Source organism: Cystoisospora suis (assembly GCF_002600585.1).
Source record: "Cystoisospora suis strain Wien I chromosome Unknown contig_378, whole genome shotgun sequence".
NCBI lineage: Eukaryota > Apicomplexa > Conoidasida > Eucoccidiorida > Sarcocystidae > Cystoisospora > Cystoisospora suis.
This window is the reverse complement of record NW_027153179.1, coordinates 32,600-58,376: the sequence shown is the minus strand read 5'-3', so window position 1 is coordinate 58,376 and position 25,777 is coordinate 32,600. Positions and strand designations below refer to the sequence as shown.

The 25,777-nt window shown below is 53.7% G+C and overlaps 5 protein-coding genes across 5 annotated transcripts; 2 read left to right on the top strand and 3 right to left on the bottom strand.

Annotated features, from left to right (window-relative positions):
• Positions 1-2,522: 2,522 nt before the first annotated feature.
• CSUI_000966 (proliferating cell nuclear antigen) lies at positions 2,523-7,368 on the top strand. The gene is made up of 5 exons (XM_068061172.1): positions 2,523-3,424; positions 4,092-4,238; positions 5,222-5,368; positions 5,880-5,962; positions 6,836-7,368. The coding sequence occupies exons 1-5, from the start codon at positions 3,223-3,225 to the stop codon at positions 7,106-7,108; spliced, it is 852 nt and encodes a 283-aa protein (XP_067926857.1). The 5' UTR covers positions 2,523-3,222; the 3' UTR covers positions 7,109-7,368.
• A 1,544-nt stretch (positions 7,369-8,912) lies between these two features.
• CSUI_000965 (uncharacterized protein) lies at positions 8,913-12,922 on the bottom strand. Its single transcript, XM_068061171.1, has 4 exons — positions 11,793-12,922; positions 10,555-11,442; positions 9,860-9,966; positions 8,913-9,732 (listed from the first exon to the last, which is right to left on the bottom strand). The coding sequence occupies exons 1-4, from the start codon at positions 12,022-12,024 to the stop codon at positions 9,580-9,582; spliced, it is 1,380 nt and encodes a 459-aa protein (XP_067926856.1). The 5' UTR covers positions 12,025-12,922; the 3' UTR covers positions 8,913-9,579.
• Positions 12,923-13,890: 968 nt separating this feature from the next.
• On the top strand, positions 13,891-14,736 carry CSUI_000964 (n-acetyltransferase family protein; the record flags this gene model as incomplete). The annotated part of the gene is made up of 2 exons (XM_068061170.1): positions 13,891-14,065; positions 14,411-14,736. 2 exons carry the CDS (start codon positions 13,891-13,893, stop codon positions 14,734-14,736), a joined length of 501 nt encoding a protein of 166 aa, XP_067926855.1.
• A 987-nt stretch (positions 14,737-15,723) lies between these two features.
• On the bottom strand, positions 15,724-20,011 carry CSUI_000963 (uncharacterized protein). Its single transcript, XM_068061169.1, has 3 exons — positions 19,518-20,011; positions 18,831-19,048; positions 15,724-18,509 (listed from the first exon to the last, which is right to left on the bottom strand). The coding sequence occupies exon 3, from the start codon at positions 18,445-18,447 to the stop codon at positions 16,630-16,632; it is 1,818 nt and encodes a 605-aa protein (XP_067926854.1). The 5' UTR covers positions 18,448-18,509; positions 18,831-19,048; positions 19,518-20,011; the 3' UTR covers positions 15,724-16,629.
• A 1,828-nt stretch (positions 20,012-21,839) lies between these two features.
• CSUI_000962 (uncharacterized protein) lies at positions 21,840-24,126 on the bottom strand. The gene has a single exon (XM_068061168.1). It carries the CDS (start codon positions 23,973-23,975, stop codon positions 23,145-23,147), a length of 831 nt encoding a protein of 276 aa, XP_067926853.1. The 5' UTR covers positions 23,976-24,126; the 3' UTR covers positions 21,840-23,144.
• Positions 24,127-25,777: the final 1,651 nt, after the last annotated feature.

Genomic DNA, 25,777 nt, shown 5'->3' with positions numbered 1-25,777 from the left:
GCTGAACAGAATCGCTGAAGAACCGAACCGGCTTGCACGCCGCCACATTATAAGTGACTTAGCTCGGACCACTCTGAGCTGCTCTACCAGACCGACTTTACTCCGAGACGACTTACGGTGCGTTCCTACGTAAATAGATTTCGGCGGCGAACTCGGGGCGGCTGCGGCGCCCCGGACGGCGCCGCCTTTTCTTCTTTTGCCGGGAGAGGTGACCGTTCCTTGAATTAGTTTCCGAACACTGCTTTCTCGGACTGCACAGCTGTTCTGAAGCTCAAACGGACAGCAGGACGGGGTGCCGCAGCTGACAGCAAACTGATTGTGAACCTGGCATCTGCCGGTGACGCTGGTGTGGTAAAATTGCGGGAGGGCAGGAACACCCAGCCTGGGGAAACGAATAGGAGCCGTCGTGAGGCAGCGTTGACAGGCGATGCGCTCACAAGATCCCGAGACGCTGTACACACTCTGTGTGCCGGCGGGACGCGTTGGGTAGCAGGCAGGTTGTTGCAGTCATGTGCTGACACGAAGGCCTGTTCAGTAACTGATGGACTGGTCACGAACCCCGGACTACTACACGCATCACGCAGAAGCGGCTAAACCCAGTACAAGTCTGCATAGCGGGGCAAGACAGAAGTTGGTTTGAGTTCGCAGGAGTCAAAACACGGCTTTTTACTGTTGTAGCGGCGCCGTGGTGCCAAGGCTCTCGGGCGGGATCGTCACAGGGTACACTCGCCTCTGTTCTTGATTTGCCTCTTGGATCGAGGTGGGCCCCGGTGTTTCATGTTGTCACTTGCTAGAAAAGGACAAGCAAGAACACTGGTGTACGACCCCATAATGCTGGAATACGTCTCTAGACACCCCTGGAAGGAAACTCGGGAAGCGTCCAGAAAGAACTCGATGGTGTACTGTCACGCTCCGGAACTTCACGGCTACCCCGCATCAGTCAAGAAGGCTAAAGAGCTGTCGTTATGGGGTGCCGGACCACGGCCTGCTTCCACTGTCAACCGAGTGTTTTTTCTGACGTTGGATGGGTAACAAAACACTCCGAAGAGGAGAGAAGGCGTCTTAAGGAGCAGGCGGTTCACGTCAGGCACTACGCGTTCAGGGGTCCCCAAAACTGCCAGTCTGGAGTCGGGGTTGGTCGTATGAGAAACGACCCGCAGCCGAAGCTAGGCCTGGCACCGGGAGGTACGTACCATGATCAGAGACGCCAGGAGACTGACCTCATCAGCCTGCAAGCTCGAAAGTACACACAGCCGGCGAAACGTCACTCTTTGGAAACAATCCATTTGGCTTGTCCCCTCACGTACAAACGCAATTTTCCTGGGCTAGAAAACGGCTGGCTTCTTCTGCAGCACGCTATTTGCCGCGGTGTTACACAGCCACGGACTTCGTTTCTTGCCTAAGTTCTTGGTGAAAACTCGGAGGCCAGCCTTTGCTGGGGGCCACACGCTTTGTGTGCGAGCACACGACCTGCCTCGGCCGCAACCAGGTGTTCCGTGTCAGCCGCAGATGCTTCGAGGAGACGGCCAGCCTACCCACCACAGCCGTCGTACCATGGAAAATAGTGTTCATAGTGCGCTTCATTTGAATGCAGCATGAGACCAAGCGGTGTGCTCCTCTACACCATCACGGCCCTGTCACAAAGGCGGAGACGTGTGTGCGGTGATCGGACATAGCAGGCGCGAGACGGTTAGCCAGTGAAGGCGGACTCGGAGACGACCACACAAGCTCAGGAAAGGTCTGTGGTACTCGTTCGTACTAAGATACTGGGCGCACACGAGGTCTGCCTGCTTTCCGGGGCACTCGTGCCTCGTGTCTTGGAGATGATGTTGGCTAGCACCATCGGTGATCGAGCTGAGCTTTTACTTCGCACGATCACGGTGTGTCCACAAGCCACGCCGCTCTCCGGGTCCAGCTCACGGAGTCACATGGAGAAAGAAAAGCTATCGCGTACCATTGTGAGCTCGCAAGAGCGCCGAACAAGAGACTCCGAATCCAAACCGGCATAACACGGGATACCTGGGGAGGCGTACAAGACTCATTGGTCACGATGCAACAGCGGCAATACCTAGAAAGCTCGTCCTCGGCGGATATAGGGTGCTCGACTTCACATAGAGAGGGGTCCCAAACGAAGTCGTGTTCCAAGTGCAATAAATGGCTGAGGCGCGGGAGCAGAACACGGGAACATTCCAAGCGACACGCACGTCGCCTTGCTGCTTCTCCCCCGCGACACTCGGACTCTCATGCCTACCGGTGTCCGGAGAACGCGTCTGAAAACAGGCTCTTGTGGTGGAATCTGTTTTTACCTGTGAATATATGCACTCCCCCAGCCTGACAACATGCCGTAAGAGAAGACATGAACGCGTAGCTAGCACGCTGCCTTGGGCAGCTGTCCCGATACTTCGATCGCTCCGTCACACAGTAGGTGGCGGGAGGCGGGTTCTCCCACTCAGTCCGTTGGGTGGTGTTTTGGTGGGGGGTGGCGGAAAGGGGAAGAAGCTGGAGGTCCTTCAATTCTCTGCGGTACTTCAGTTCCCTGTGGTTCCAGCCGCAACTCCCCTCCATGATCTCTTTTTGCGGTGCCTCTCTCTTTGACGGCTTCTCTCTTCGCTTGTGCCACCGTTGCAGCTTCTCCCGAGAACCTGCTGTTGACTGAGAAGCGTTCCATTCGTAGTCGCTTGCTCCAAGCGCACACGATCCACCTTCACACGACAGCAGGCTGTATGTTTTTTCTTTTTTCCCCCAGCTCCCATTGTCCCAGACGTGCACTTTTCCCGCCAGTGTACTTGTCCTGTCCATTTTCCTCGTAGCCTTGGAGCACTTCGCGAGGATGCGAAGAGAGAGCCATCTGCTCAACAGGCATGCAGATATTTCAGTAGCCCAGAAGGCCACTGCCGGCAACTGAGTATTTTCTTGGTTGAAATAGCCATCGTAGCCGATGGCTATTTCAACCACTGGAGTGTGTCTTCTCGCTGTAATAGATCCGAAGGCCACGTTCTGGGAGCTTCTTGCTTGGAAGAGGGTGGATGCACGCTGTCAGCCGAGGGTCCCCGGCTACACGCCCGCGTGACTGCTTTGACTTCCCTCGTGTATCCGTGTCGTTGAGGAACACTGAGAAAACATACGCTGCGGTTGAAATGATACAGGGCCTTCGGTCGGAGTGAGCGGGGTCAGGAAGGAGCTCACCGCCTCTTGGTTCTTCGTCCGCGCAAAGTTGTCAAGATGTTCGAGTGTACGTTAGAAGGTCTGCTGCTGAAGCGGCTCATGGAATGCCTGAAGGACATAGTGACCGATGTGAACCTTGTCTGCACCGCAACCGGAGTTTCGTTGATATCCATGGACGGCAGTCACGTGGCGGTCGTAGACATGCGGCTCGATGTGGACCTCTTTCACAAATACAGATGCGATCGTGCTATCCAGCTGGGTGGGTTCTTCTGACTGAAAGTTACCGCTCACGCAGAGCTTTTGATCACCTCTGGCGCTTGGCGATAGAGCTGTGCTAACACGTTTGCCGAGTTCTGCGTTGTGTACTGACAATCGACGGCTTGTTCACGTTGAGTTTATCTCCAGGTTCTTTCGAGGTTTGCCTGAAGGATGTGCGTACGTGTACTTTTACGCTCTCTCGTTTCGTTAATCAAAGAACAGTCTCTCCCACTTCAGCATTTCGTAGAACTTAGCTGTCAGCAGATATGTGTCGCATTTTGGTCTGCTTCCTCATTTACATGTTTACACGTATCCGTGTACCTGTAAAAGGTACGTACACAAGGCGTACAGCCGAAAGTCGTGCACGGTATGTACCGCCAAGAGCCCAGACATCTTCTCCACTTCAGAGATTTCGGACGTTGAAAAGCAGACAGAGGACGCTGCCTCTAGAATGGCATTCTTGGGTGAACGGTCTTCTGTGCCACCCTGTCTCACCCAACGGGTACGCTTAGCGTGTGGATACGTAGGGATGTGTTCGTGGGTGTTCTTGATGCTTCCTTTTCCTGCTGTCTGCGTCTCCGTGATCCTCTATAACTGTGCTGGATGAGGATGTCTCTCTTCTTGGAAAGCATGTTGTTTTCGCCGGTCCTTCTGTCGTCTCCACCCAGGTGTCTCCGTTCCCACGTTACTTTTGGCTCTTCAGCCGTGCAAATCCCCGGAAACCCTAGTGCATCTCTCCTCTCTTCATGGTGATGATGAAGATGATGAGGAAAACACTATCCTTCATATCAGCATCGAAGATCCCGAGAGCGGTGGTAGGCCCACGAAAAACTGTCCCTCTTTATGCAGTGTGCAACCGCCCAGCCTAGGGCTGCGATACCCGATTTCCCGAATTCGAAGGACCATATCAAAGCACTATGACAGTCTCACAATTTCTGGAGCAGCCTGTTCAGAGTTTCTTCTCCCTTCTTGCTGATGGACCAGAGGCAGCCACGGCACTCGTTTTCTCCCGGAGTAACCCCCTGCTTGTACAGTCGGATTGGACGGTCTAGTGTACGCCTATGCATGCTCTCTTGAAAGAAAGAGGAGAGTTTTTCTTAGTCGCCTTTTCTCTGCAGTTAGGTCTTCATGCACTTGACGTCACTTTGAGTTCTCGCGAACGCGCCTCGAGTGCTTGAGAAGCAGCAATGGGAAGTGGATGCTGGTTGGTGCAAAGCCTTTTACTGCAGGCCGGCGTTTCATATAGACTTCACCTCAAGCGATACTTCCATATATATGTGGACTAGATGAAGAGTGATTCCCCGGCGCGTGTATGCTCCACCTGTATATACACCGTTTTGTACGCTGTACAACCAGCACAGTTGCGGCGATCCATTCTACGACCCAGGGAACGTCTCTCTCTACACGGCATAGCTCGACGGAGTTCTTTGCGCTCACAGGCCAGCGAGTTCCGGGATGCTGCTGCACTAAGACTGCGACACTCGATATTCATTCAGCTGAGCCGTCTCATCGACTTCGGACTCACACAGTTCCTTGTCTTCCTTTCGCGGTTTACTTGTACGTATGCCAGAACGTGGCCTAGTCAGCGATGCGTCCAGAAAAGAAATTTTTTGTTTTTTTTTTATGATCTAAACTTATTTGTAAAGTTGTAAGCTGTAGAAGTTCAAAATAATAAAGTATCTCACTAGCATATTCTTCAAATGTTCTGGCTGTGCAGTGAGAGCACCATTTTCAGGACTTTGCATACTACAGGAATAAGATGTATATACGCCGATCTTTGCGCGCGTGTCTTTTGCAGATAGCTGGTCCATGGAGGTGCGCTTGTTGGATGTCGAGTCTGAGCAGTTGGAGGTGCCTGAGAATACAGAGCATGAGGCAATGGCGGTCGTCAAGTCCAAGGAACTGCAGGATCTCGTGAGATATCTTAACTCTTTATCAGAGTCAAGTAAGTCGACGCCGAACAGACAGCTGGGGCAGAGCGCTGCCTGATTGCTTGAGCCGACTGAGGTGTGCAGCTCATACCCATGTGGTTTCACATCAACAGGCAGGAAACAACATTGGTCTTGATTATGCCTCCCATTTGCCGCAGCAGCTCAGTTCTTACGTAAGCCCGTCAAGTGCTTACAGATAAGTATGAGGAAACCCTTTGTAGATGCGTCCATATACCGCAAGCACATGCTCGAGTACTTCACCAGTAGGCAGCGGTGCTTCTCTGTATGTAAAGAATATGCTGTCTGCCTACATGCGTATATTCTGTACTGGCAGTATGCTGTAGGCATATGGGCAAGTGAGTTCCGTCTTACTGTCACTGTTTTTTTCCTCCTGAACTTCGAGAAACACATGAACCTCATGCACGCGCAGCAGCACTGTGTATGGACTGGAATTAGTGAGACAAGACGCTCTTCGCTTCGTACAGTCATATCAACAGGTTGTGTATTCCTTTGTTTAACGTGCAGTCATTGTCAAGATGGAGAAGACACACCTCGTTCTTTCTGCAAGGGGCGACAGTATTGCTGCGTCCCGGAAAATGCAGCCAGAGGTACAGCTGGCAGCACTGTGTTTCTTGGACAGTGGAAGACGGGGGGAGAGGGGAGGGGAGAAGCGCTTCCCGTTCTAGTTGAAGTACCTAAAACTGTTGAGTCTGCTTCATCGGTTTGCTTGTAGAGAAACAGACACCTGTCTGTGCCCCCTCGTGGAATGTGTTAGAGAAGAGGGAAGCCTGGTCAGCTTCTTTTCTCCCTCCACTCAGGTGTCTTCTGTTCAGGTAGAGATGTACAATACATTTTCTGTCCACATGTAGTATGCCTGAGACGAGCAACTTCCTATGTCAGAAGCCGGATAGCTGTCGTTGTGAGCCAGTCAGAAAAAACAATCCTTCTGCAAGGGCACGTACTCTTACACGCCTTCTTGCTTGTGGTGATGAGCACGCCGTGCTGCGCACGACCCGTGATGATCCAAACTCTTGACGTCCAACGGACACACGTCCGAGAATAGCTGGTGGAAAGGAAGTTTCTTCTACCCAGGCGCCTTCGCTGCGGAGATGCGTGTCAGCTGATTGGGGGCGATGCGACAGCAGGTTCACTACCAGTGCGTAGGACGGAAATCGTAGATCTCTCCTGTCGCGCCGTGTTTTTTGCCTATGTTCCATACCGTGCGGACTCCCGTCAGTCGAGATGGATGTAGCTCTGTGGTTAGTCTGAACTCGCGCATCACTGCTTTGAATATCTACGCAAACTGAGCGTCTCTGTCCAGTCATCCCGGTTGCTTGTTCGGCTGTTGTGGGGGTGTCACTTCTGCTTTTTTGTCTTGTTTAACGGTATTCGGAGATTCGTAATGGGGTGTGTAAGTACAGCAAGTAGAACCTTGGGCGAACCAAAGTGCGAGCCCCGCTGTATTTCTGTGCTGTCTTCAGAACCTTGTTTGCACTTCTCCAACAGAGCATGAGTTTGCTGCTCGTTATTTGAACATGTTTCTTAAGGGGGCTGTTTTGGGGGAGTACGTCGAGATTGGCTGCAGCCATGGCCTGCCTATGCAGATCACCTTCCGGCTCCGGTTACAAGCGGACAAAGAAAGGAGGAAGGGAAGAGAGAGAACTCCAGATGTAAAAATGGATGACGATGAGACCACTTCAAACAGTACACTTTCCTTCTATCTGGCTCCAAGGATTGCGGATGATGAAGAATGAAGTATTTCTTGATATGGCGCGGGGGAAGGGGATGGAGGACAGTATGCATGCTTTGTACCGTCATGCACTCCCAATCATGTAAACCGGGGTACGGGCCTAGCAGACGACTAACGTGGTTTAGTGTGCCCGTTGACGCTGTCTGTTGCTATATTGCGGATGCAGATGCCATTCCGGTCTTTTTGGCGCTGGTGCTTTGGTGGAGAGTTCGTCCGCCAGGATTTAGCTCGATATGAAGTGAAGTTTGTGTTGAGCGCGCCCCGTAGACTAGCGAGCTGCTAACGATGTTCATTTCCCAAAGGAGTTTTTGATCCGTGAAGCTGTACGCGCAGCGAACGGAACAGATGGCTTTTAAAGGTTATCAGAGTGTAACTGAAACATCTCTTGCCATGCGTGTCCAGTGCCAACTCCCTCCCCCTCCCGGTCTGCGTATTCCTCGCGTAGTTACGAACTGCGCATGTATCCCTTCATCGCACCAGTGCATGCTTGCTCAACTCTTATCTTCGTGCTATTCTTGATCTCAGCCGCCACGCACTATCGTAGCTTACATTCCGGGGAGCTCGAGTCGAGAAGATCTGTTTGCTGCCACTGTCACAGCCAAACCAGTACACCATCTCGGCTGACGGGGTAAAGGCAATATGCCAGGGCAGAAGGGTTCGTAGTGTTAAGCGGGACTGCGCAGATGGAAGGAATCCGCCAGTTGAAGTGCTTGTCGCTTCCTGCGGCCAGAAGTAGGATATCATTGTCGCAACTGGTGTAACAGTGCAGACTTCGCCCGAAGTACACCGGGCTTAGCACGGGCTGGACCTGTGTGGACCGGGGGGCGGGTCGAGTCCAAGGACATGAAAACAGAAGTATGGAAGAGGCCATGACCCCTCCTTCGTTGGAAATGCTCGTGTAAGAAAGCGCCCAGAGAGACTTGACGCGCTGGGGCGTGGGTGACAGCGAACGTTATCACTAATGTGGGGGTTAGCTTCCGAGCACGTACGGTAACACACCGTTATCGTGGCCAGAACTTCCATGTAATAAACAAGTGTGAGCATCAGTCAACGTGATCGTTTGGGGGAACACACGGAGCGTTTAAACAGTCACCTGCACCAGATGTGTTGTTCTAAGAAGTATCCAATTGCTCTACGAGAGGTCCGGTCCTTCGTCAGCTTGCCACGTCGGTGCAGTCCTCAGAACCCGTGAGCTGCAGGGGAGGGCTAAGCTGAATGGCCCCAAGTTCTGATAACATTAGGCCTACATGCCCCACCTGTCCGTAACTGTTCTGTGGGTTACCAGGGGGATTAGGCTCCGTAGTCGTGTGTGCAATCGCTCTGACCAAAAAGCGGACCGTGCCGGCCGAAGCGAGCTCGTGTAGAGCCGCTTCATGTCCGTTGGCGCCAAGCAGTAACCTCGTGTCCTTCTGCATCTCTGTATATATCGGACACCTGCTACATCTAGGGCCACCCCCTCGCCGAACCCGGCTGCACTCAAGAAGCAGCTTGCCTTCTGCCGTGACAGGAGGTCGAGCTTCTAGAATGGATAGCTAGAAAGTAAAGATTTCTGGAAACTGTGTCTTGCAGTACCGTCCGGTCAACAGGCCTGGGCTTTTGATTGCTTACTAGACCCGCCATCAATCGTCTTCAGAGAAAGGTGTCCACCCACTCAACGAAATTGCAGGGCAGCATGTTTGCTTGTTGCTGGCAGGCACCGCAAGAACACAGGCGTTGGACTTGGCGACGAGTGTTCGTGCCCCGGTGGATGCTGTCCGAAGACTAACACACCTAAGTTTTGCCTCTTCACTTTTTTGCTAATGACTCATTAGACTTGCGGCAAGAGAAGCAAGATGCTTGCACCACGTAAGAAGTATTTTTTCTCAACATGTGAGCTGTGCGGAAATCATCTGTGAATGAGAAACGAGAACAGGGAGAATGCTCTCGAGCCGTACCGGCACGCTAGATCCCGCAAGAATCGCAACAAGCGCGGCAACAACGCAAACATGTTTTCAGACAAAAAGACACGCAAAGCCTTAACGCCCTTCTCCCCATAAGCTGACTTATAGGTACAAGCCCCCTTTCACAAGCCAACGAGTACAGACAAGTACAACCGTCTTTCTCGAGAGACTCATGTGAAACGCAAACCTAGCTATAACTCTCTTCTACCGTGTTCATTGGTATCGAACCCAAACAACGTCTCCCGCGCCGTGCTTGCAGTGGTGTGAGCGCGCGTTTGTCGACCTCCCGTGTGGAAAGGAAGGCCTGCGTGCTTTACCGTAATCAGGGCACTGCAACAGCGAAAGAATGTGGACTGCCCATCAAAACTACCCCCCACAGTGCTGAACAGGGCCCACCTGTCGCTTGCGTTCTTCCAAAACCTTGACACTTTCCAGCGGTGTTTTGGGCGCTTCATCGTATGTGAATACCAGTGATTCATGATGCCCACTCAACATTCCTAACAAAAACAGACCAAGCTGGTACCCCATTACGAAGTCAGTCACACTGCCTCCCTGCGGCTGCCGCCTGTCGTTGCTTCTCCAGACGGGCTTCTCTCTTGGCCATGGCGGCTCGTTTCTTCGCTTCCATGATGCGAAGCACCTCTTCAGATAAACCCTCGCCGGGGGAAGTTTCCGCCGACTCCTTTCTCTGCGCAAACAGAAGGCCAGCAATATTCGCATGGACAGGTAAAGAGACCTAACTACTGTCCGATCCGAACGAACCCGTTACTCGAAAGCATTCACATTGGCAAGTGCAAGGAGAAAGGGACACTCACCGAAGCAGTCGCCGCCTTTTCTTCAACACGAAGAGCCGCCCCCTCTGCTGACCAGCTGTTTCCTTCTTCAGGAGGATATTGCCAGTCCCCCGGAAGAGACTCTTCTTCTGAACGACAAAATTTGGCCAGGCAAACAAAGGCACCCCAACTAGAGAATGATTCCACTATTCAAGTGAACATTACAGAGCAGGTACCAACAGAAACAGGCGGACAGCTCCAAGCTAGAGTGAAAGGGACGGAACATACGAAAGGGTGCGCGGACTCCAAGTTTCAAGCACCCGTACATGCCACCCCTACGTCTGTTTTGTGGCTAGCAAATAGAGAGCAGAAAAGCAACCTTAGACATGGAGACAAAACAAACACTCGAAGCTCAGAACGCCGCATGCGCGGCAGCCTTGGAGACCACCGGCCCTCAAGAACAAGAACATATTTCCCTCAGCCAGGCGACGTTGCAGCCCCCAAAGGCGGTTGTGTGTGGCACCCCTCTGCTACGCGGTGCTGATACACTCTGTCTTTTGGTGCCCTCTTGTTGTAGCAAACACCCTCTCTCAAATCCGGCATGTAAGAAGTCACTGGAAATCACGCTTTCCGTTATACATGCGTATGCTCGGTTTCGGGATGTGTTTATAGATTTAGCGCATGTTCGGTCCCCCGAAGACCAGTAGTATAATCCGCCGGCCTGTCAAAACACACACCTAGAAAGGGTTCAAATTCTCCTGCTGACGAGGAGGGGCATTGCTCGAAGCCCTCGCCAGGACGCCGGCGGCTACCCGCGCTGGTTCCTTCCAGCCCCGGCTCCTCAGGCCCCCCCTCTGCCATCGTATCTTCTTCCTGGGGTTGTCTTTGCTCCTGTGTGTCTCCTCCTCTTTGCTCTCGACTCGCCTGCTTCATGTGAAGGCTATGAGGAGGTTGAGGACACCCGGACGCTACCCACTTATCATAGAATCCGTTCTTATGCGTTTGTAGAAGTAGAGGCCGATAAGCAATCCAGGTCGGAGCTTTCCACGAGAACTGATCTAAGCGTTGACTCATACGTTCTAAGCTCTCATTGTAAGGGTAGATGGCACCAAGTTCGTCTCCGAGTGTCCTTAGAAGCAGGTTGAGATCATCTCGAAGATCTCTGCATCTCTTCGCCTTCATACTTGCTAGTCTTTTCGTTTTTAAAGCTAGTTGCATCTCTGTAGCCTTCGTGCTCTTCGCCCCCCAGCCCTGCTGAGGAGCTTCTCCCCGAGTCTTCTTCTCAGTCAGAAGACGTTTCTTCAGTTCTTTTACATCTTTCTCTAACTCCTCAATTTCCTGTCGGCGGTCGGCGTGGTTAAGGGTCCCGAATTTCCTTTCGTGCGTTCTCAAGTAGTTCAGCTTACAATAGATGTCCAAGAATCCATTTCTTTTTTCTGCTCTCCCTCCGTCGTCTTCCTCAGTTTGCGGGGTGTAGAACGTCTCCACGGTCATGGGAGGCTGCCGACGATGGGCGGCTCTGGTTGTCCCGGTAGCATTGAGAGAGAGGCTGGATGTGTACTTTTCCTTAAGACCGGCCACGTCTTCCTCATCCCCTTCTTTCCCGTCTTCGTCGCCAAAAGACCCTGTCAAGAAAGCACACATCAGGATGCTAGGGGAGCGATCTACGAGTTGGAGGGAAGTATAGCATACCGGCGTAGTCACCACTGTGTTTTGTCGGTCCGCGAGCAGAAAGCTGACCTTCCCGCTTGGTCTGAGGAAGTCAGGACACTGGCAAAGGGCTCCTTTCTTATATTACGCACTGCAGTCAAATTTATACGATACAGCCATTCTTATCGCAGCATATTTGCTAACTAGCGGTCACAGGAACAAACAACACGGCAGAACTGTTTTCTGCACACAGGGAGCGTCTGAGTACACAACGATATTGAACCCTGAGGAGGTGGTTTATGTGGGATTAACTGAAGTTCCTCACATCGGCTGGCTGTATTGTCCCTGTCCCCCTCCCCCTCGTCCTGCCTATCAAGTGAGCCCTCGCGGCTCCGGCTTTGCATGTGGCCGTCCCGAGGACTCCTTCCCCCCCGCGACTCTTTCTCTACGCGAACTCCCTCCTCGACGTCGCCAGACACTCGTCGACGGGGACTTAAGGATGAAGAGGGTGAATCCGACCGGCTCCTCCGGGACATGGATGACGGATAGGATTCCATTTGAATGCTTATGACTCGGGAGGGAGGAAAAAGGCGGCCGGACTCGAGGTCGCCATACGACTCAGCTGCCAACTGCACAGTGGCGTGTGGCGGAAAGACAGCGGACCTGTATCTTATTCAAAAAAGTAAGAGGTCGGTTGTCGCCTCGCCGGAAACAAATTGAGTAGCGAGCAAGTGGAGGGAGAAAGCCGCCGGGCGAGAGAAAGAGGGAGGGGAATACCGGAGAAGGAGATACCACCCACGCAAGACAACGAAGAAGTCGGCCCTTTACTGTGTCAGAGATCACCAAGGAAGTGTTTAACCAGTCTACAATATCAACAGAAAGAAAGGGATCCCCCGACTTTAGCAGAGCCGGCCCCCGCACGCGTGAGCGTTGCAGGGAGAGAGTATGCATCGCACAGTGTCCCTTCGAATAGCATGGCGGTCCATACAAACAGCTAAGAAAGTTCACGCGACTGCTAAAACAAAAGAGCTCCTTGTTCGTCCTTTCCTTCCTCTCGATAGAGATGCTCACCCCCCGCTCAAAAAGCATGGCGAACAGCCGTTGCCCTCAACAGTGTCAGGCCGTGCGCTTTCTCGAGAAAAGCTTGCAGCCGCCACGGCAGAACTCCCGGAGTGTATGTGGAGCAGAGAACAGGGCACAGGCTCGCCTGTGACGGGGGAATTCTGCGCAAGACTCCCCGGAATCAAGACACGCGCAGCGCCTCACGAGAAGCGTTTCTCCCCAGCGACCAACCCCACCCAGATCTGGTGAGTGCTGTCATTATGTAGAACCCATGATCAAATATGTCAATCGGACAAGCAATGAGAAAGGAAACCTGCACTTTGGCAGACTCCTCCGTGGTGAGCGGCGTTCCCGGCTGGCTTTTTGAACGCTGGCGAAACAAGTGGTATAAACACTTTTCTGGGCGAAACTGAGCGGTGACTGGTAAGTCAGGCTAAGCAGCATGCACATGCGACTGCTCCCCTGGTCACGGGAAATCCCGGTGCATCTGAGACCGCATGGTCTCGCGCTGCCCGAACCTGTTTTGCTTTACGAACGTGTTTTTCCGGCGTAAAATCAGCTTCACTCTTCCCTAGATGTCTTTTCGGAGAGAACCGAAAAAAAGGAGACAGCTCCCGGTCGGGCAGTCTTCCGGCTCTAAGTTGTATGTTGGGCGTTACTTCGTTTTCCCCCTACTTGGGAATCGAGGCACCATCTGTTCCGAAACTTCAACAGTCTTGTATCTGAAGCGTGTCGTAGTCCGTGAGTTGACGAAAAGACGAGCTGTTTCTAGTCTCACTCCCAACAGTCCTACTGGGGCTACACACTGCTTCTAGTTTATCAGTCTTTCATGGATAACTTCTCCTTTGTTTCCCGTAGTTGTTGACTTTCCCAGGCTGTTGTCACATCCTTTGTCTTAAGCAGAAAGCTCTTTCAGGACGAAACGTCCGAAATAGTGGGACTTCCGCTGACACTTTATTTGGTCCGTACCTCAGTGTCATATTTTGTTCCCCTTCGTCTTCCGTCTTCGAGCGGTCTTCTCACCCTCCTTGTTGCTCTTAAGCCAAGGCTGAAAAGCTGCTTATCTGGCCCGGAGCAGGGCGAACACGAGGCCGTCGTGTGAATTCTCTTCTGGTACACTTTCCTGGGCATTTGTTCTACGGAGTCACCAGCTTCCTTACAGCTTCATGAAATTCACGCACGCTGCACTGTCCAACAGTCCGCGGTGCGCAATCCTTCCTCGACTAGCTTTGCTCAAGCATTGCCACTTCTGGATCTTTCTCCACAGTGGCAAGCCACGTCGGGCGTAGTCGTTTCTCCAAGGCTGAGGGTCCAAGAAAAGCAGACACCGCCACACTCGATCCGCCTACTAGCTCGACGAGATGACTTCTCTTCGGCCTATGACTGCCACCGACCTCTACAAGTTTAATTCCGTCAACCTGGACAGCTTCACTGAGACTTTTGTACAGAGCTTTTACTTGCGTTATCTCACCAATTGGCCTGAGCTCTGCGTTGTCGCAGATGCCGCGGATGGAACGCTGGCAGGATATATCATAGGTAAGTCAAGTAACTTTCTGCTTCCGTATGCAGATCACTTGTAAAACGCATCTCCCGAACAGAGGTACCTGCGTGTGTCCATGATTTCTGTGTTACTCAGATGTATTTATGGTCGTTGTAGTGCAACCCCTAGGAGACAGGCGTGTTTCTTAGCTCCACAGCTTGCTTTGCGGTGGTCATTTCATGTCGTTTAGTCTGACAACTTTTCGCTGCCAAGTGGATGAGACATTGCTGTCCCCTGACAGCTCACGGTCAAGTAGAGAGGAGGAGAAGTTAGTACGCGGTACCCAAGGAATTCCTCGCGACGAGCGGAGCGTGTGATGTGGGTTGCGGGTGTGGGTTCAGGGAAGGTCGAAGGCGCTGGAATGGACTGGCACGGGCATGTCACTGCTCTCTCGGTGGCCCCGGAATTCCGCAAGTGCGGCTTGGCACAGCAACTCATGTCCTACTTGGAGTCGGTCTCAGAGGAGAAATTCAAGTGCTATTACGTGGATTTGTACGTGCGTGTGTCCAATGAGGTAGCTGTGAAGTTCTACAGAAAGCTAGGGTATCGCGTGTGGAAAAGGGAAGTAGGGTACTATTGTGGGGATGAAGATGCACTTGATATGCGCAAGCCGTTGTCTCATGACACTCAGCGCCTCTGTATGAAGGGTGCTGAGGAGCCTGTCTGAAACAAGCCCCGTCTAGCTCCAGCACTCCGCTTTTTTTCTTACACAAAGGCATACACATACATGCTCAGTTTCCGGCGCGACTAGTCATGGCCGTCAGGATTCCGCTTGGCAGGCCTCTTCGTCTGTCTTTTGACAGGAGGATGCTATTGGCTCGTACTCTCGGGCACGAAGAGAGAAAACTGGCCGCCTCGATACCTGGATTATTCGGGGAGGGGAGCTTCACCGGTCTTCAGTACGGGTTTAGGTTCCCCCCCCGCCTTCACCGCAACTTCGACCACATGGTCCTAGGAGGTTGAGGCGTAATCGGCGGGGCTACTAAACATTCTTTTGTATCAAAGGTGACGACGTCTCGGGACGAGCTGTTCATTGCCAGTAGCGCCGACGAATCCGACGACAGACCGAACGTTTCTCCCTCAGTGCCCATATTTTCCACTTGACGAGTTCTAGTTATCAGGTGCCCTCACATTCTGTTGTAGAGCTGTTGGCTCCACAGCTCTTCCTGAAGAAAGTTACAGCGTTACCCTGCAGCACTAACTGTTGCCTTGACTTCCGCCCCTACGTGGCAATGGCCACACAGGTGGCGCAAGTTGTCTTGACTGCCATCGAGTACGGCACGACGCGATAACGAGACTGGTGTGTACTCTATAGCTCCCCGCTAGGCTCCGGTCAACCGATGAACAGAGTAACCGCGTTAAGGCGTGACTTGTCTCAAATTACTTTCTATAAAGAGGCGGACTCAGACCGGTCAGACCCATGCGGGTGCAGGCCCTATGCTTTACTCGTTACGATTGCAGGACTACGGCACCTTGCCGTAGAAAGACGGTGTTTTGATTCACGCCGGTGAGCTCAGGACATGGCGCGCTGCGAGATGGTGTGGTCGGTAACCCTCAATATGATGGAAGTCTCACGGTCCGTACCTCCCTCCCTGGTGCTTCTTGTCCATGGCGGACAAAGGATGGCACCTCGTTACCAAGGCTCTTAGAAGATCTCCGAACGGTCCGTAGGCAAAACCCAAGACCGGGGGATGGTATTTAGAAAGTGCATCGAGGTCGCCGTTCTCCAAGCAGGCTGCTTGGTTGTTTAGCTCTGGGTCCTGCCAAACGGCTGTGTCAAAGCGGCCACGAACAGTTCGCATATAGAGGCTTTCACCCTCTAACGACCATAAAAAACGAAGGGAAAAAAGTTGCCACGACAGAATGAAAAAACTAAGGATGGATGACACGTGGGATTGCCTTAAAAAACGATGACGGTGCTGCATTTCGAAACGTCGGCCTCTCCGCTGTTGAACAAACTGCGGATCCGTCCGTACAACCTACCTGAACAATCAGGAATTGAAGACGAGGACCTGTGCAATGGTCCGTGCAGCCGTGAAACCCACAAGTCACAGTCTTACTCAAGGAGTACGACAGTGCAGCTCCGAAAAAAAAGTACCGTACTGTGTCACCGAGAGCTTAACCATCTTAGTTTCCGTAGTACAAAGTGGCCTCCACGGAGCTGCATTGAATAACCGGAACTATCCGCGCCCCACGAAACTGCTGCTTCCAAAGAAGTCAGGCGTCTGTCGGTAAGCAGAACCTGCCTATATTTTGATGAGCACGACATGAGCTTGCGTCTTCACACCGGCCAGCCGCTTCGCGTCACCCGCTTACTGGCTGGCTGGGCGCTCCTTGCTTATGCTGCTGTCCCAGTCCCAAAAATACACTAGACTCGCCCGACTCAAATTTCTTACACCGCCCTCCGCAACGGCGAGCGACGCCACACAACAATCTTGCACTTGACACGAAAAAACCTTGCCAGCTTCCCGGGGTAGTATCCTGACCCTGTTGCTCGCCTGCCACGCAACTACGCTGTTTCTCTAAGACAAAACCCAATGTGCAGGCACCCCTCTGAATCTCACCGGCGTAATAACTTCACTTTTTCTGCCAGCGTGCTGCCGCCAGACGTGAACGTGTTGCTCCGCGGCAGTGTCATCGAAACTGCGGCACCCATAGTCGGCTCGTGCTGCGACTTCAGCTGGTCGCTAATAAGATCTACAAACGCGTCGGTGTTGGGAAGAGGTTCAGCTGCCTTTAAAACTGTGTGCTTTTGACACAGTGTTGCTGAAGATCCGCGATTCCAAGTCGCCTCCACATCTGTAGTCTCTCCTCCTAGCCGGCTTCCTGGGGGTGTCACCACAGTAGTTCCAGACGAAGGCCGGCCCGCGCTGGTACATACAGACGGAGCTCGGTGAAGGGAACCGAGGGTGGTAGCGCCGGCAGCCCCACCGACGTTTGGTGTCGCTAACATGCCAGCGGCAACCGAGGGTGGAGTCAGCGGGAGCGGCCGGGCCGCAGGAGACCCATTTGTGCACGGCGACGAGAGAGCGCTCGACTGTTGCTGACCAGGGGGGGTGGCCTGTTCTCCGCTGTTGTTCTTGTAGTCCAAAATGGCCATGTCGAGCGACTGACGAACTTTCATGATATCGGTGAATGCCTGTTGGATAAGCATGTGTTCAGAGATCAGTTGGCTACAGGTCGGCTGAGCGAGCAGTTTGAGAGATTTGAAAAACCACTCACTCACGCCTAGAGTGCGGCACATTTCTAAACATGCCTCTCGCTCGCCATCTCCGTCGCCTATAGAGATCACGCTGCACTCGGTTCCATCGCGGAGGCGGTCTCCGAAAACATCGTTGATGATCTCCTCGAAAACTCTGGTCTTCCACCGCCGTTGAGGCAGGCCAGTGCTCTGTAGCCGGTCTCGCGCAGATATAATTTCGATGCCCTGGCTCTGCACGTGCCGGAGAATGTCTGGAATAAACTTCTCACCAGACCGGCTCACCCACTCCACACTCGCGTTCGTCACGATTACGACCATTGCTGCCCGTAAGCAGGCGTCTATTGTTTGGATTGCTATGTCACTCAGTTCTGCGAGAGGAGCGAGCAGCTCCGGCGGCACGGGGTCGTTGAGTGCGACGCGGTTTTGTACAGCCGCCCAGTTAGTTGGTAGCAGGGTATCATCGTAGTCTAGGATGATCAGCGTGTTCTCGGGTGGAATCGGCACTCCTGGGATAGGCATCCGCCGCGGCATCTGTTGTGCGTCCCCCCCAGTTGACCCCTCGTCAGCATTAGAGTGTACCTTCACCGCCTTCGGGCTCTTCGGCTGAGGAATGGAAAAACGGCTGTCAACACTTTCGCAGGTGCCTTGATCCACTTGCCTTACTGTCGCCACTGATGCAGGCGACGCGACCTGTGGGGACGCCTGCAGCGCAACCGCCCCTTTCTGAGAGGGAGTGGAAGGAGGCACGACGAAACCCCTGGCCAGCTGTTGGGGTTGTTGAAGAGGTTTTTCTTGCCGACTTTGGGATGATTGTGTGCTGCTAGACAAAGTCTTCGGCGCATCCATCAGAGTCCGGAGCGATGTGCTGGACGCTGTCGTAGATACCGACGACACTTCTGCTGTGGAGGCATGCTGCTGATCAACGATGCTACAGCTGTAAGTGCTTGCGAGTCGTCCCCCCGCCACGGAGCTAACATCACAGAGGTGAGCTGTCTGCGTAAGGCGCTGAGCCACCATCTGCTTGGAACCTCGATCTCCGAATACCCCTGCTTGTACGAAGGTACTCTTCGCTTGAGAGAGTACGTGCGCTCGCTGCGCCCCCGCCGGAACGACGTTACATCTTGTCGCAGATGGAATGAAAAGGGCGCCCTCGGGACTCGATGCTTGCTGCTTCATGCTGGCGAAGCCGAAACGTCAGATGCAGGAAGATTGATTAGTTCCCGCGCAGCGCCACAACTCTGTAAACAGGAAAAAGTCACCACATACCCGCGTGCCTGCTCCCCTGCAGTGGTGGCGGAGAGCGAACAGCAACAGGCTTACCAACGGCGAGCCTACTCACCGAAGAGCTGAGGAAGCGGGCAGGCGTGGCTTCTGAGAAAACGGGGATCACAAGTCAGTTGAAAGATTTCGCTTGTCAGCACCGCTTCACGCAACTGATACCAAACATAAACCCTCAAGAGGGCTGTCCAGGACGGAAAAGCAATCTCCTGCCCGTATATATGCGCCTTCCTGTGTGCGGACGAGGAAATGGGAGTGGGGATGCGTGGCCGGGCTCTCACCTGCAAAACGACGGAGAGTCTTCGAGGGGGCGTGACGCACACGGCAGAGCCCCTGGCGTTCCAAAAGTTGGAACAAGCCGCTGTAGTTGAAGGCGCGGGACGTTTATGAACCAGAGCAACATGTGTTACACGAAAAGTGTGAGCTAGCTTGCATCGACCCGGCGCGCGAGAATTACGACGGGGGCACCCGTTACTTCATCCAAGACGCCCTATGCAAACTGCAGGCAAGGAAAATCAGAGCGGGCTGACTTCGCTTATCCGTGCCGAACAGCCCGACATAATAGCCCGAAGCAAGTCAAGGACCGTGACTGTTCTCGACAGAAACAGGCACGCTGGCACTACTGCACTCCGCAACTGAAGTTTTCGCTTCAACTACCCAGGGCTCCCAGAAAAGAAAGCATTATCACGACAGATCTGTAAAACAAGCACGAAGAGCAACTTATTCTGCCCTAGCTCAGATGGCCTTTTTCTAAGTGATACCTGTCAAGCACGCCCCCGACACGAGCAACGAAATAACTAGGTCGGATTCACCTACAGCTGTTAGCTGCCCTCAAAGCTTACAAAAAACAAAAAAACGACTAAATAGAACAAAAAGCCCTATGACGAACCCTTGTACACGAGCTCACATAGAAACTAACAGACTAGCGAGCTGGGCGCATCGAGCTGTAGAACTAACGATGTACGCACCGGACGGTCGATGGCTGGCCGCGACAGCTGGGGACACCGGAGTAGCTGGCTCTTCCTACGTCCACGCTCGTCTACTCGACGCAAGAAGCACGGACAGTCGCACCAAAGATCAACAAAAGAGGTGAAAGACAAGTTGAATCATCGGGCCGATGTCACCTCGGTCGCTGTCCCGTTAAAAGCTAAGATGCAACTCTAATTCGCCGACAGAGAATTGCTAACACCGACGAAGAATTATGGGAGGAGTCGAGAGCCAGAAAGTGGGCCACCCGACCACGCAGGAGCTGCTCCGAACAAGACTGGAAGCCGTAGCTAGCCCGTGGCAAGCAGGCTTTCAGAAAGTAAGCCGACAACAAGAGGCCCCGTTGAGCGTGTACAATCGCGGCCCCTCGATGTTTGCCGAGAAATAGCACACACGGTGCAGAGCGACAGCTGCTGTCGGACCGTTTACGGCAAGCTGTCCGCCAGACACACTACTTCTCAAACTCCTTTTTTTAGAGTCCTTCTGACACTTCGCACCCCTGCTTCGTCCGTATCGCCGGCATATGCTTAAGCTTCCGCAGACGCGGTACACGAAAACTCGGGGACTTGAAGGTCACAATTCTCGAAATAGGCCCACGATTATCAATGATGATCTACGAACTTTCTTGATGGGTGTGACCGAGCCGAGTTCTTACTCGGCTCGCTGAATAGGTTGAACATCCCTGATGCTCACCCGTAGCGTAGACACGGTACTGCTTCAGAACCCACGACTTTCGCTTTACCCATCCACGAATGCCAACGAGGCATGCAAAAAGAATTGCGACTCCCGTTGCTGCGGAGTCAAGGGAAGGCCGTCGATCTCTCACCGTGGTAAACTGACGCGGTCCACTTCTAGTTCAAAAGCGGAGCTCACGCGACTCGAGTAGCTAGTGCTTCACGACTCCGCTGCGCTGGCAAGGTAACACGGTCAGTTGGAAAAAGAAGCGCACCTCCTAACTTCAAACTGAGATTTCCGAGCGGCCGCTACTGTTCCCATGTCATCCCCCAGTGATAGTCGTAGCCACAGACAAACGAAAGAGGTCTACTCGGCTCGACGTGCTTGCGCTGAAGCCTGCGACACAGCTGCCATCTGAACCAGGTCCCGGCTGAGGGAGAACAGAGGACACACGGGCCGCAGTCGGCCCCAGGTAAGTAACTGAGAATTCAGCTTCACCAGAATAAGGCCCGGATGCAAGCTACCGCAGTCTGCCGCGGTTGTACCGCTGTGCTCCCCTCGTCGAAGGCCGTCGCCTGCTTCACCGTGACACCGTGGTGCCCCTACGTGCGCTGTTGTGACTCAGCCGCGTGCGCTACCCTTCGATCTATCTTTGAGAGAGAGGGTTTCCCCTTTACTTAGCAAAATAGGACGCCCAGCACATCACCGCTTTCTCGTCTGCGTCACATCCAACTTAAGCTGCGAAGACTTCTTAATGCACAGCTGTTACCTCGAACCTTCCCGAGACCGTGGCACCGTTCACGCCTAGCGCGGTTCTCAGAGCCATCAAACAAATGGCCAACTATCCGTGCCAGCCGTGTGAGTGTCCCTTGCAACCGACGTGCCGATGAGACACCCAGGTAAGCACTTCCTCCAGCTAGCCTCTGAGGTGCTCTACAGAGCACTTCCCCGCCCACATGTTATCTCGAATTCGTCGACCGCCCCGGTCCTCTTTTTTGAATTTCGCCACGACGGGCCGTAGGCAGGTTCCTCTGCTCTTGAAACCTACGTCTCTGCTCTTTTCAATACACCACCGTGCCTGTCGTTGTCATCTAGCCCTACCTGCTCACCAACCACGCTTCTCCATCTTAAAACCCGCTTGCAGCCACTGCTCGGCATTCTCCTTCGCTACGTCGGCGTGATCCCCGCCAACCTACACCCACGCGCTCTGCCCGAAAGAAACTCTGCCCCTCGTGTATAGAAAAGGCCCTTGAGGAAGACCGCCCTTCTATCCAGGAGTCCCCTTTGACGTGTAATAACTGCAGGAGGCGCTGGCTTCTGTACTCTCGAGAGATGACTTTAGTGACAATGGGCATACGCTTCTGTCCTCATACAGGCCTTTTTGTGCTTACACTGGCTGTCGCCTTGTGCTAAGTGTGTATAAGCGGACCGTGTTGCAAAACCTGCTAAATCACCCGACCGCTCCGCCAGTCTGATCAGCTCGCCGTGATTGCTGCGAAGGGCAGATATCGAGAAAGTTAAAAAGTCTTTTTTCGAAAAGAGTGACTCCCGTGCCCGGGAACGTACCTCAAAACGTATTTAGAGCTTCTACGTTGCACCCTGCACGGAGTAAGCATCGGAACATTCTGACTCCCCACTTCGCCGTCGCACGGGACATGGAACCAGACACCGTGGGCAACGACATAAACGCCTAGACAGCCACTTGACTCGCTTGTGAAGGAACCCACGTGCTCGAAAGAGCCTTGGTCCCTACTACATTCAAGGAAACGTAAGGAGAAAAAAAACTGCCACCCTATCAGCCGCAGACGGCTAGCTTCACACACCGCCAAATCTTAGAAGCCGCACCTGCTGCATGCCTGGAATGACCTCACAACTGGCACCACAACCTGAAAAGTGGCGGCATCATGAAAGGTTTCAAAAGCGCGTAGCAACAGGCACGTAACAGGCTGAGAGAGAACCAACTACGGAAACCAGTCACCAAAAAACGCTCGGATTCCTACTCCCCGAACGTTGCTTCTTCACCGGAATTCTCGCAGCAACTTCACAGTATGCGACTGCCACACACTGGTGTGGAAGGCGATCCATCCGCGCAGGGTCTCAAAAAAGACAGCGCCACCAATCCTTCCACACCTCTGGTTTCCCGTGGCTTGCTAAAGAAACAACGTATGACGATCAGCGAGCTCACAACGGCTCGGCCCTCAAGTGAAGCAAGGACTTCCTTGACAGCGGCCACTAAAGGAACACCATACAGATACGAACGAGCAGACACTCCCGACACTGCCTTCGTTACTCCCACCGCCCCCCCCTCACTCCACCAACATTACCTTTATCTACCCGGCTCGTCGAATATGGACTTCCAGCTGGAGCATAGCCCTTAAGAAACGCAAAAACGACGCACATGAAGCTTACCTTGTAGGCAACGAATATACGTATGCGTCGTGTACCACATGAGCAACGCAAGGGATCCTTGAAAAACCGCGGCCTCGCTTCTTACAACGTTTACTACAGCCGGCTGAGTTTCACAGCATCTCTTCCCCTCACATGAAAGAATGGGGCGCTCGTGCCTCCGGTGCCCGAAGAAAAGGAAGACCGCGACAACGCAACGGGTAACCTGGACTAAAAAACACGACGGACAACGCTTTCTACCCGTTATCTCCAGAGGACCGGAATCAACACCCTTCCATGAGACCGCCCGCTGCACTTGGTTAGCGACAAGCCCACTTCCCACACTACCTTCAGTTGCCTCTGCTTGTCGTATTACACAATACGACCAAGCACGGCCTGTGACACGGCTGCCGCCCGTCTTCCCTGGTCCCGGGACGGCCCCGCACGGTGAGTTCACAACAATTCGGAGCACATCATTTTTGCGTGAAGCGCACAGATCGCCGGAATAGAACACCAGCCTCTGCAGAGCGCGGCCGATGTGCCAAATCCTAAGCACCAAAACCGGCACAACAGCGTAGCCCTTCTTGAAACATGAACACATCGAGCGCCGACGGCTTACCCAGTGTTACTTCGCCTCGCTCTGTTTGTCCTGAGTATCCACAGGAGTCACAGAACCCTGAACAAAGGTACGGCCAGCAAGAACAAATGTCCTGAAAACAGGACGCGGTTGCCACCTCCCTACTGCACTGCACCGTTGCAGCCTCTCTGTTCTCTACTTCAGGATGAAATGGCATTCGTTCCTCAAATACAACAGGCTCAGCGAACGAACAACCTGGGGAGTGACACTCGCCAAAACCAAGCAGCTTGCACTCCATTGTCTCCGCTTGGTGCTGGAGTGGACCGTGAACGTGGTTGTCACAGTCCGGCTTTCTCTGCACCAAGGTCTCGCTCGAACTGCAACTTGCACTTAGTACAGGTGGCTCCTCCTCATTCTGGCTGACGGACGCCGCCTCCTCCCAATCGCTGGAGCAGACCGTCGAAAGCTCGGACGACGTGACCCCGTCTCCTTCCGAAAGAACCGCTAATTTTGTCGCGCCAGCTGACGTCACACGTCTTCGAACCCGACGGGCACGCTTGTGACCCAACTCCTTTAACTTAGCGGTCAGCGAAACCCGGCGATGAACTAGCCTTGACCGACCAACTAGGCCTGGAGAGCACGTCAAGGGCCTGGACTTGAAAGGTGTCCCGCTGGCTTCAGCGTGACTGCCAGAGTCCCTCACTCCAACCATTGCCGCAAGTTTGCCGTCATCGGTGTGGTCCGAGAAGGAAAACCTGCCGTTCCTATCCGACAACTCCGTGTCGCACCGGCCTGCCATCATTTAAATGCAAGACCACCTCTCCGTGCCAGGCAAGAAGCATCACGCCACCGGAAACAGCTACCCGATTTGCCAACAGTTCTTCTGAGAAAATCGGAAAGGGACCACTCGATATGGAAAACCGTCGAATCTGGATATTCAATCAAAAAACCCATAAAACTTCTAGTGAGACGCCAGACTGGCACGTCACAGGTCACGTTCTTTTTTTTCGTAGCCGTATTCAATCTCAGTGTCGTTACCTCTCCCCAGTGTCGGTTCCTACGTGAGGAACGATGCGACCACCGGAAAACCACCGGTCCGGCCATGCCGTAGACCCCGGACCGGCGGGGACCGATGGTTAACCCACGGTCCTGGCACCCCGTGCCCGGCTGTTGCCGAGACGCGGCGCCTTCCGTGTCCTTTCACCGGACACGTCCCATACCACCTACTATAAGACCACTTTCACGCAAGCAACACCTGGGGGATTTCCGTTAGTTTCGGAGCTTGGTAGTGGATTTTTTTTTGAATTGGGGGTTCGCGTGCCGGGCATCTGAGGACGGTTTCCTGCAGCAGCACGTGCGTGTGCAGCTGGCATCTTGTTGCAGGAGTCCTCCTGTTCTCAGTCCCACAACTCAGGAACTCCTACGGGCTTGCAAGGTGCGGTCAGAGTGAACTGTGCTGAGGTTTTGCCATTGTACTCATGCAGGGCAGGGCGTCACGAGTGTCACGCCCTTTTTGTGCGGGGGGATGGGACACGAAGTAGCCTGAAGGGAGATGGCACCGCGGGAGGAGACCCGGGGCCGGGGTTGCGCTTGGTCCGCCTAATTTCGTTGCGCAGACTGCAGTTCTTATTGCACCAGGGGCCTCGTCCCTCGTTTTCCCGCGCAGTAACATTAAGTGCGAGCGAGAGCGGATCAGGCGATGAAGTAGCGCAAACTTGGCAGCCGTAGTTGCCGGAGGCAGCCCCACCTGGAAAGGAGAATCCGAGCCTAAGGGTGGAAGTACTGGCACTTAATGCTAAGGGCACGCCCCATTAGGCCTCGTGCTTTGCATGCAGTGCTCCGCATTGGCGTTACCACGCTGTGCCGGGCTATTTCGGAAGTCCAGGGTGGTTACTGGGAAAAATCTATATATGGTCAAAGAGGAAGTATGCTGCCGCCGAAGCCAGCTGCGCATCCTTCACAGCGACAGCGTTGAGTCAGATGCTCTGGGCTTCTCCCGTGAACGGAGCAGGGGGTTGTAAGATGGCGACCGACGTTCCTCCGTTTGTAGCTGGGTCGAATGCATTGAGCGGGCTTTCGCCCCTTCCCAACACGTGTTCGTGGGGGCGCTGGTCGTAGACTCACCGGTGTGCCGCCGTGGGGTTCAAAAAGGAATGTGACGTCGTGAAGATTTCGGGCGAAGGTGGACGGGTTCCACAAGCTGTTAGCCGTTACTTCGTACGGCAGCTGCGCAAGAGGGTGGCAGCCTCCATGACTCGCCCGGGTGTGACGGTTCCTGTGGCCCGACCTATCACCGAGTGGTTGCATCGCTCGCAAATAGAATAGAGTTCTGACTGCGAATCACTTCAGCTAAACGAACCGAGGCAGTATAGAGCGACAGGCACTGAAGTTCAAAATGACAGGCAGCCAACCCGGCTGGAGTACCAGCAGCCGACCCTATGCACGGCAGCGCCGAGCGCGGGACTGTGCGCCACTGTGTTGTTCGTAAGGAGCTGGCGACCGGTGTGCAGCCGCCGTTGATCTCAGCAAACGAGCTGAAAGTCTGGTGAGAGGCCGTTTCGCATACACCAAGCTGGAACAGCAGGGCACTGGGTGCGAGGATCT